Here is an 11,736-nt window from a genome sequence, read left to right as displayed (position 1 = left end):
ATATATAATCTCGTAATTCAATAATTATGATTTAAGCTTTAAGCTGCATAAATATATAAGTACAATTAGTTATTACTAGGCACATAGTAATATAAAATAAAATTATACATTTACGTAGTATGTTAAACAAGGATAGTCACACCTAAAGTATTCGCTATCTCTTTTTAACACGCTCGCTCGGGCAACACTGCATGATGACCGTTCCAGTTATCATATAGTTCAATGGTCAGGACATGTTATTTTATACATATATATAACTTTTGAATAAATACTGACTTATCAGTTACTGTTGAACAGTGTAAATATAAGTTTATGCTTATGTTATAAAACTATAAACTATAAATAGGAAATATTTTAAAAACTGCACTGTGTATAGTAATAGTAAATGTAAAATATAATAATACTAATAGAGGCATGTAATAGTTTCAAGTTTTACGAATAATATTTTCGAATAACAAAATAACTATAAAAAAAAATAAAAAAAAAATAAAAAAAAAAAAAAAAAAAAAAAAAAAAAAAAAAAAAAAAAAAAAAAAAATAAAAAAGTAGTTAAAGTAGTTATTTATTAAATAAATAACTATAAAATACTTATTTTTATCGTATTATACTTTTAGATTTTTAGATTTTCGTAAAAACTTTTTATCTTGTACTAAATTTTTAATCCTTAATTATAAAATTAATATTAAATCATACTTATTGAACTACAAATATAATTGAAAATGTTTGTGATATGATGAAATATAATAATATGCGTTGAGTGTTTATTATACTAAACAGATATTTACGCTTATGTAAATACATAATGCATCTGAATTTGAATTTTCATATTTTAAAACTTAAAGAAATTTATTTTTTAAATATTTTCTCTTTCGTTGAATACAAAACCATTTAGTCGAGAAAGGAATATCGAAATATACTGAATATAGAATTAAGTATTAAGTCTATAATACGAGTAGCTAGTACATAATATTGTATTTCTATTTTCTAATGTATTTATAAGCTATATTACTTATATTTATAATTTATACATAGTGTAGGCAGTGCTTATAGTGTCTATTGCCTATCATATTATATTTTTATATTATATTTATGTAATAATATTTTAAAACGATATTGCTATTATTATGATTATTTATAGTTTCTATCATTTATTAAGTTTATTAAATAAAATTATTCCCGAATTGCATTTTAGTCTATATACTATTTATACCAATATCGATCTAAGATTTTATGAGTCTTAGGACAACAACATTTTATTATTATATTATGTCCATTGTAGTTATAATATGATTCACTCCGTTCTTTTAAATACATACCTACACGAAAGGCGTAGGTGTAGCAACCAACAAGTTTAAATTAACAATCTTGAAATTTATTGTATCAAGGACCTATTTTGTAGCAGTCGTAGTAGGTATTTTTTTCTATTTATTCCGTTGCAGGTAGTTCTTTTTTCTTTACTAAAGACAATAACGAGTTATATAGTACCTATTATACTATTCTATACATAATAGTGGCTTGCTAGAATTTATAAATACTTATCGGAATTAAGAATATTATCAATGTGGCAATGTACGCTATGTATGCATTGATACAACTGAGGATTAAAGTTGTATGTAATTGTGTAAACTATAAAATTATATAAGGTATAAACTATACTATACTTATAATATAGAGTATGAGGCACTTATAATGAATGAAATTATCGGGATTGAACATTAAAATTGAAAATCGTAAATTTAAAGTTACCTCATAACCAAAAATAATTGTTATTTTTGTTATAGATATTTATAATAGAGTGAATAATATAATAATTTTATCATAGGCGCAAATATAGAGGGCTGGGGGGCTTAGCCCCCTACAATTGCTATAGCCCCACCAGAAATTAATGATTTAACTACATAATACATTTGAGAGAATAATCACTTTTAGTGCAATTGAACACGAATGATTCGATTAGTACGTCGATAACCACGTAATCAAGCTAACTACGGGTAGTTAGTGGAAAATTTGCAGTACTGACGACAATCTATCGGTAAATTTCGGTAGAAATCGTGGAATAGACCACACGTCCAACCGGCGTCACATGTCACATAATACTATTTATGACTCGTAGTTCGTACAATATTCTTCCATGCATTTTGGCATTCATTTTAACTCTGGAGAATGTATTTTTATGCTGAGTTAGTTTCAAGTTTCAATGCACGATTTGAATTATATAGAATAATTTATATTCAATATTTATCTAAACCGTGTGTTCGTGTTTAAATGTTATTTTGTTTAATTATGAAGTTCGTTATTTTCTGTGATCGATTTTTATAATAAATTAATTTTACATTCTCCACATTGACCACATTAATTGTTGTCTGTTAATAATATACAATGAACGATTCAAAAGTGTACTCAATTTTTAATATGAAAAGATCTACTATGGCTCAAAACCGATTTAGTAATTATGGTGTACTTAATGTATAAAAAAATATTGTTGTTGACGTTGAAGATATTCTAAATTCTTTTAGTAAAACTAAGAGAAGAATAAAATTTTTATAATTACCTAGATTTAAAAATAATATCAAATTATTTGATAGAATTTAGGCAATAATGGAAGGTAAGGTCTAAGGACATATTATACACTTTATCAACTATAACCACAGTTATTATCATATCTATATATTATATTATAATATAATACAAATTATATTCTATGTATTATAAATAGGTAGGTACTATAATTGGTGGCATATTAGTTGTATACGTTTATTTTTTCATGATAGAAAACCCATTTGATAGCAAGGTACCAAAACACGTTTGAAATTTTCTCATTGAATTGCACGTGTAGTGTGTTCATTATCGCTAAATACGAATCTCAGTAATGAATGCATTTTAGATCAATACTTTTTTAATCCTTTATACGGCGATGAAAAAAGTGTTTGTTTTTTTTATATGACGGGTAAAAAAAGGTACCGTGCGACATTGATAAATTACAATGCTGACATAATAATACTTATATATAACGTTGTATACATTTTAAATAAAATTATTTATTTTTATTTTTTTTAATATAAAATAAATATATAATGACGTAAAAATGATTGTATAAAAGTTTTAACAGCAAAAAGTACAATAATTTGTTTTATATAAATTAAATTCACCCAGTAAAAAAAAGAAGTGTAATGTATATAAGTACACATAGACGTGTTCAATTATTGTATTATACATTTATAATGTTCATTTTTGTATTAAATTATTGAGACTCTATTTTATGGAGGCGTTATTTAATAGAACTAATCGTGTAATATGTATAGTTAAATTGATAGTACCCTATACAATAAACTTCTTATTATTGTTACATATTAGAAAAATAATATAATAAATACTTTTGGTACAGTAGTTACTACCCAGTTTTATATTTCGGGTTCGGCAGCAAATACTATTATAAATATTTGAAATTATATATTGTAAGGTCTTAACCAGCGCAGAAACCACACATTCGTTTTTAAGGGGTTTAATGTAGGCAATTTAAATAACTGTTGAGAAAAATTGAAATTGTTAAATCTTAAATATTAATTCAAAGCAGTTTATAATTAGTGGTCCCGTGTCTTTATATCAGTAAACCATTTTCAATTTTTACGTAATTACAATATAATATTATAAAAACCATTTTTTACATGAAAGAACCTAGAAAGCTATAATTAAGAAACTTATTTTTTATCACAAAAAGAAGTGGACTTGTCTGTGCAATATTGTTTTTTTAGCCCAAGTGGTTCTTTCCGATACGAAATGGTTTTCAAAAAACAAATTATAAACGTAAAATAAATTGGAGTAATTGTATTGTACGATATTACTGGACAGACATATAAAATGGTCGATAGACCAAAGACGGTAGAACTGATTAACTATTATTATACTTACGTGAATTGTTTTGATGTTCAAATAATTTTGTCACATAACTAAGTTTTTTTCGATAATAACGTCAAATTAAATTACATTTTTTTCACAATAACGACTTTTATTGGTCTTATAATAATTTATTCATTATTATAAAGTTAGTAGGTATAAATATTAGGTAAATCGTAAATATATAATATAATTTTATATATAACGTATAAGTATATTATAAAATATTAAAATAATATACTCTTTATTATAATATATGCGCCTTTAAAATAATTTAATATCAAACTTATTCAATCGTTGATAAAGTGTCACATAATATCATTTACGGTTTTATAATCTTATTAGTACCTATTCAATTTTGAAAGAGGCAATTACTGAAAACTGTTATCGGCTATTTAGATACAGGCGCGAGACCTTCAGACAAGTTAGGCCCAAATACTTCTTCAATCCTTCATATTGTTTACAAACTATGTTTTTTTTCCAAAATCTAGCAGAGGACTGGATAGTTTTTTAACTTTAAGTTATAATTATAAAACACATATTTCAAAATTAAAATAATGTGGAAGTACCTCATCTTCTTTGCATCCTCAAAAAACCCACTATTTTTAGATATGATATAAGTCATAATGACTAATACCAGTTATATACCTGTTAACGGTATTAATATGGTCGATTGATGATCATAATATTATAATAAATATTGATTAGGTATAATGATTATAAATTATTTTACGTATAAAAATAACTATGTATTACGAATTAACACGACAAATATTTTATTATAATGACGTTATTGAAAAAAAAAAACAATAATACATTTTATTTGAGACGAAAAATGTAATAAAATCATGACCGAACATTTGTGGTTTGCGCAGATATTCCCTCGAGCCTTAATCTCGTCAACACGGGCCTGTAAATATCCGGGGTGAATGGTAACACCATGCCCCTGGCTTGTATTTCTCCTGAAATACAATTTTTTAAAGATTAGCTTATATCATTATATCACCTTAAACATTTATAATCAACATGCCAACAATCTTAGCAATTGAGGCAAAATAAAAATAATATATTATCAGTGTCCCGCAAATATCCGAGGTAGTGCATTTACAATTTCGGACATCTAAATAATTATTGTTGTGGACTGGGGGCTGTGGGAAGTTTAATATGTAAATCATTCTTAGTGGAATAAATTACTTCATAATACATATATATGTATATAAATAGGTTTCCAATGACTTTATTTATATTTTATACAATGTCCCATCGCCTTAGTCATAACCAATATTATTTTAAATTATGTATGATCTATTAGCTATTATGTTGGATGACCACATTTGTTTTCATTTTTTTTTTTTTGGTGACAAATAAACATATTAACTCGTCTAATATATATTTCATATTATTAATTTGTATTATTTATCTATATATTTATGTATAGTATAATAAAAATAAACGTAGATTAACGTTTTTTGATAGCAGCTACCGAACAAACAAGTTTACTATAGCTTATTAGTTTTTATAACATAACTAAAATTGAATTCTAAACACAAACAGACATTAACAACTCAACTTTAAAATCGTTTAAAGAAACCTAGCAAACAGATTCGATGTTTCAAATAATAGTTCCCATAAAACAGAAATGATACAATTTTTTCTTGATATCAAGTAATTATTTGCAAAGATTATGCATAAAAAAAAGTTATTAATGTAAGACGAGAACAAACTCGGGTAAGATATTCTTGTTTCGTTTAAGCATTAAGGTTACTGTTGTTTGTAAAAAACGTGACATTTTATCATTTTATTAAGATCAGCGTCACTTTACGAGTAGAAACCATGCTGATAATTTTGATTATTATTTACCTTGGAGAACCATAGTAGCTGCAATTGCCGTCGGTATCCCAACTGTTTTTGCCATTGCTGTGTATCCGTTGGTTTCGCCGTAAGACACAAGCGTTACTAATTTCTTTTCGTACCGATTGCCGGGCCACAAAACTCCGATGTCGTGGTACAATACCACCAGATCCCTTTCGTCCTTATCTGCGTAAAAAAAAACGATTGCACGTTTCATATGTGATATAAAATATTACAATAACGATGTATGTCCACCATTTAATCTAATAGTGCTTAAGTTAGAAAAATGTAGCGAGAGAACGCAAAAGCGTGTTAAGAGTTTTCGTTAATTGGATATTACCTATTACACTTTTTAAAATTTAGTTTATAAGCAATTTACGAATTGACCGTATTATATACTAATAATTCATACAGGTATATGTAATATATAAATATAATATATATTAATACTACATTATATGATGGTTATAATAATATTAATATATACGCACTTAAAGACAACTTTGAAGCGATAAATTGTGAAAACGTGTCCAATGGCGAGCCGAGTTTTAAGACTGGTTCCTCTGTTAATAGCCCTAGATCCATGACTTTGTCTAAGACTGACGGTCCGATTTTATCGGCTACTTTTGACAACAAATTTTCGTAGAACATGTCGATATCATTGATCTCTAATAGTGTACAAATCAACTGACACTGTGCCAAAACGAACGTATTTATAATATTTAATAAGATACATAGGTACCTACTGTTTATAATATAGTCAGCCGATAATCGAAACGTTTAGTCAATAATCATAGTATTAGATAACCAGAGCTGGGTTGGCACAATTTTTTTCGATATTCGATAAATTGATATTTAGCCGATATAAATTTGATCAAATTATGAAGACTATATTTTATTATTAAGTAGAAACAATATATAAGAAGAGTATATTGTTATTTGTTCATAAAAAATAGTTAAACACAAATTAATTAAATTTATGTATGGCATTGTTTTTATGTTTCGGCTTTTGTATAAGTTTTTAAAATGTTCTGGTAGGTATCCGAAAAACTTATAGTGCCAATATATGTCGCTATATCGATACTATAGTATTGGTTATTAATTTTAGTAAAATTGTAATTATAAGTTACAAGTTTACAACCATATTATCATAATAATATTATTATTATCAACTATAGACGCTTACCCACGTTATGTCAGGCCCGTTTGGGTGGAGGACAGCGTGGTCCTTAGAATCGATAAGGCGCAATTTTTGCAGTATTTTCATCATATCAGAAAAACCTAAATTCGTGATATGTATAAATTCACATCAGAAAATATTGGTCATACACAATAATTGAAAATATAAATATATAGGTATATATATTGTGTATTTCAGAATATTGATGGTTATACCTTTATACCGTATTGTACCCCTTAACATGGTCTGTACTTCCGCTGCTATGCCGTAGAGTTTGGCGTATCGGGTGCTGTCCCGATTTGGGAAGCCTTCAAACGAAAATCCAGGTAAGAAATCTAATTCTATTGTGCTGTTCATTAGAGCGCCACCGGCAGGGATATCGATTATCTAAAACATTCGGTTAGATCATGGAAAATATATGTAAAATAAACGATAGGCGATGCGCTAAATTCCATTATTCTGTGTACTTACTTTGTGATTTTGTAGGTATTTGGCTTCAGCAACGGTATTCACAAGCGCTCCGCGAGGAAACCACGAGAACTTGTATCTTAGTGGATTGTTGGAATATTCAGGAGCCGGCAAACCTCCACAATACGATACGAACGAGTCGATCTTACCACCCTCTTCATGTATCTGATCGATGCATTCCATGGCCAACAGATGGTCGATACCCGGGTCCAATCCAACTTCGTTAACAACGGTTATACCGGCTTCGACAGCTCTATAATACGTGAATGGAAATTTTAAATTGAATTTATTCGGCCCCGCGTTATTTGCTGGTATGTACCTGTCGTGTAGCTGTGTCATTTGATCTGAACAGTATGAAGCGGTCACCATGTTCTTTTTCAATTCTATACACTGTTCGGCCACCAAGTGATGGAATTGACTAGGGAGAAGTGACACAACCAAATCCGACTGTTCAACAAGTTCTTTCAAGTAACTCAAGTCCTCCAAAATATTTATTTGAGTGGGCTGTACTCTATTAAATTTATTTGCCAAGCTATTCGCGCCACCCATATCCACAGAACCTATATATATCAAGTATACACAATAAATACTAGTAGTATTAGATCGGCTTCATTTAGTGATGACGTAATGACGATTATTATTAAAATATTACCGAGTGTTATTATTAACGATTCGTCTTTTAAAAGATATTCGATTAACGGTCCACACACGTGACCTGAACCGAGTACCAATACTCTTTTGCCAGTGTGATCGACGTTGGAGGACTTAGAGGAAGCGAATTTATTGGCTAGCCGCAAGTCTTTGATGTATTCAAACCGTTCGGTCAGCGATCCATTGCTAGCGATGATAGCCTATACAGACGACGACGACGACGTTTAGCAATATAACAAATAATATACGACAATACCGTAGAGAGTGTGACGGACTCACTCCTAGAACCGCTGGCGAAAAAGTTTCTTCTTCCAGTGGTTTAATGGCATCCGATTGAAGTATATTCATGGCGTACGGAAGTACTAGATTTCCAAATAAGTCTGTGGATTCCATTGGCAGCTGCGTCGGCATATTATCTATCGAGCACACCAACACTCCCGATCCTCTAAAACTGTTAAATTTACCATATACGCGTGTGTACAATTTATAATTAGTATATCGTCTTCGTAACTTGTCGGTTTTTGCATTTCATACATACACGCCCACATACCTTTTAGTGTCTTTGTGTAAATGCGCATCGTACAGGCAAAACGGATTGTCAATGGTTGTGCACTCGTTCATGAACTCTATAGAACCACCCGGGTCTGCAGATATATCACAGATGCCAAGTAACCTGTGTGGAAGTCCCGGTGCGCCTTCGGATATTGGTATCCACGGAAGCTGAGAAGGAGTGAGCAGCGATTTCGCATCTGGCACCGTCAACAGTTTGGAACAATCCGGCGCCCAGTATATGCCGTTGATGATGACCGAAGCATATGGAGCGATCTGCGTTGAATGGGTAGTATATATATGATAATATACGTGTATAATATGTAATATACTATTATTACGTATTATCATTATTGTTAGAATTGTTATTATTAATAGGTATGAACTGAAAAAACAATGGGTGTTTGCATACCTACATTATGTAAAATATATTATATACAATAATATGTATTTAGACTAGATGAGCATAAAAAAAAATCAAACCTTTTTGTTGAACGTTGATCTGTACTTGGACGGATATTGTTCATATTCTTCTTGGTCGTATCCTCCGCCATTAATTCTTTCCAAATAATCTTTACGCGTGACTACACACGCGTAAAACTTTGTGCTGCCTAAAATATTAACAACAATAATAATTTGCACGTAATTTGAATTGGATGATACTATGTAAAGTTTTTTAATAGTGTACCATAATAAATAAATATACTACATTGCAACTACACTACCTCCATGTTCTGCAACTTTTTGAAGCATAGATGGTGGCACGTATTCGTGTGGTAGCTCTTGGAATATTTCTTGTGCCCCCTGCGACACGTTTCCCGACCTACAAAGTTGGTCGTGTTAAAAATCATTTTTTTTAAGTGACAAAAACTCAGAGTACCCAGTAAAGACAAATGTAACCGGGCCTATGGATTTAGGCATCATTCCCAACGCGATCTCGTATCCGGCATCTCTAAGCGCTTGTCTGGCCATCATTGAATTCCTGTAATTGTGGGCGGGTCCAATGTGCTGTGAATATAATAACGATTTACGCGATCCATGAATTCTTTTCAAACGGCCATCGCGGGATTTATCGACTTACCATTAGTGGTGTATGATGTCCAAGAGCCAGCAATCGCAATCCCAAACCGTGTAAAATATTTATGATACCAGCAATCCCGGCATATTTCCCAAAGGCCACTACTCTGTTCCCGGAAGAATCCATCAGTTTTTCGTAATCTATTAGTCGTATGTTCTTGAAAGAGTACAAACAAAACACACGTTTGTTATAAACGTTAAAATAGTGTAGAGGTTTTCTAATTTTAAATTATTAAGAACGTACTTTTTCTAAAATGGCGTCCAGCAGAGGCATGTTAGCTTCTTGTGCTTTGATTGTGTGCGAAAACATGCAATACGTTTTGTTCGGTAGCAACAAATCGACAGGGACTTGTTTTACACCGAACACCACCGACGCCTCAGATATGTCTTCTTGGATCACTGCTCCGGCGTTTACATATGCCTGTTTGTAAATTATGGAATATTCGATTATTGGTTAAAATAACCTGCTGTAGGTTACTGTGTGCAAAAATTATTAGTTTAATAATATTGAGGTCAAGGCTAGCCATCGCATTTAATGTGTATGATGTATGAAGATTGTATGTTTGTACCTTAAAAATGAAAATGAAAAACTGACAAATCGCACTTATATTATGGCTGTACAATATACATATTAATAATATTTAATGTGACATTATAGTCATGTTATTATTATAGGGTAGCTACATAATAATTATATGAAAAGGTATTATATTATAGGGTTAACGAAGAATTAAACCATACATTTTAACAATTGATAATGAATATAAGTAATCCAAACATAAAATATTATATGTTTTCTTATATTTTATTAACATATTAAAGCTATAAAGGTTTTTTTTCTCGCGGACAGTTAAATTTACAATATTATGGATCATTCGCATCATTAAACATTCATAACATAATATATATATATATCATAAAATAAAAATATATAATTTATAAATAACACGCGTCGTGAAATAGCACATTTTCCGTTTCATTTATATTTTATATTAAAACATTATATATATATTTATACTTGAACGGGATAAGCTCTTCTATTTGCCGGTTGGACGATTACTTTGACGCCGTTCCTGGTTAATTCGGCCACGTTGGCTGGTGCGAATGGGGCTCTTCTTTCCCATACTGATTGATCTTCTCTTCTTATGGCTATTACTTTCCCGGTCTGTAAACCGTTTTAAACAAACTGTTTTAGAAAAAACATTAAACATGCATAATATTTTAATATGTTATATTCAATAAGATGATATTATTCCTTACATGTTTTTTTCGGGCTAGGGTAAAACCACTATAATACTTAGAACTTCGTAACATGATTTAATAAAATATAAAAATAAAGAAATATCATGTAGGTATTCAAATTTACACAACACTACGATGTTCGTATTTGCTTTAGTGTAAAATATTATTATGTTCTTTATAATTGCATCATTATCAAATTATAATTAAAAAATGGTTGTTATTATTTTCTGATAATATTTTCCTACAAATGAAGGATTAGATAATTGATAAAAACATAACGTAAAAACACAATAACATTAAATAAAAATTATAGATATCTATATAATTTGAACAGTTGTATAAACTAGTTGAGGAGCAAAGTCTTATTATTAACTGTGTTTTTTTATCATTGTATATGATAAGACTAATGAGAAGTTATCAATTAATTATTAGTCAACAGGGCTTTTGTGTTGTATTTATTATTTTTTTCATAATTAAAATAGTATTATTACGTGAATATAGATTAATCACTTTAATTCACCTAACTTACTAAATCAATAATACCTAGTATAACATTTCTTAAAATCTAAAAAAATCTGAATAATTATAATTAAAACTTTAAAAATTTTCCCAAAAGTACCTACTTAAATTATTAAAACATGTTCATGGTACCATAAAAAAATGTGTATTGCTATATGCTATGTTAATACCATTAAGTTTTAAAAATTTGTATAACAGGAATTCATTTCTATTTGTATATAAAAAAATTCATTCAATTATTAACATACAATTATTTCAACGATTGTGTGCATTTGATATTCATTAATATAATGAAATAAAAAATT

At 29.3% G+C, this 11,736-nt stretch overlaps 1 protein-coding gene across 1 annotated transcript; it reads right to left on the bottom strand.

Annotated features, from left to right (window-relative positions):
* Positions 1-4,646: 4,646 nt before the first annotated feature.
* LOC113557325 (alpha-aminoadipic semialdehyde synthase, mitochondrial) lies at positions 4,647-11,091 on the bottom strand. Its single transcript, XM_026962790.1, has 17 exons — positions 10,931-11,091; positions 10,689-10,835; positions 9,915-10,091; positions 9,675-9,827; positions 9,474-9,601; positions 9,319-9,416; positions 9,077-9,204; positions 8,595-8,869; positions 8,324-8,495; positions 8,046-8,244; positions 7,713-7,953; positions 7,397-7,646; positions 7,141-7,312; positions 6,932-7,026; positions 6,237-6,438; positions 5,755-5,931; positions 4,647-4,856 (listed from the first exon to the last, which is right to left on the bottom strand). Exons 1-17 carry the CDS (start codon positions 10,982-10,984, stop codon positions 4,741-4,743), a joined length of 2,784 nt encoding a protein of 927 aa, XP_026818591.1. The 5' UTR covers positions 10,985-11,091; the 3' UTR covers positions 4,647-4,740.
* Between the last annotated feature and the right edge of the window lie 645 nt (positions 11,092-11,736).

The sequence above is a fragment of the Rhopalosiphum maidis genome, chromosome 4, assembly GCF_003676215.2.
Source record: "Rhopalosiphum maidis isolate BTI-1 chromosome 4, ASM367621v3, whole genome shotgun sequence".
NCBI lineage: Eukaryota > Metazoa > Arthropoda > Insecta > Hemiptera > Aphididae > Rhopalosiphum > Rhopalosiphum maidis.
The sequence above is the reverse complement of the archived record's forward strand: the minus strand, read 5'-3'. Positions and strand labels throughout refer to the sequence as shown.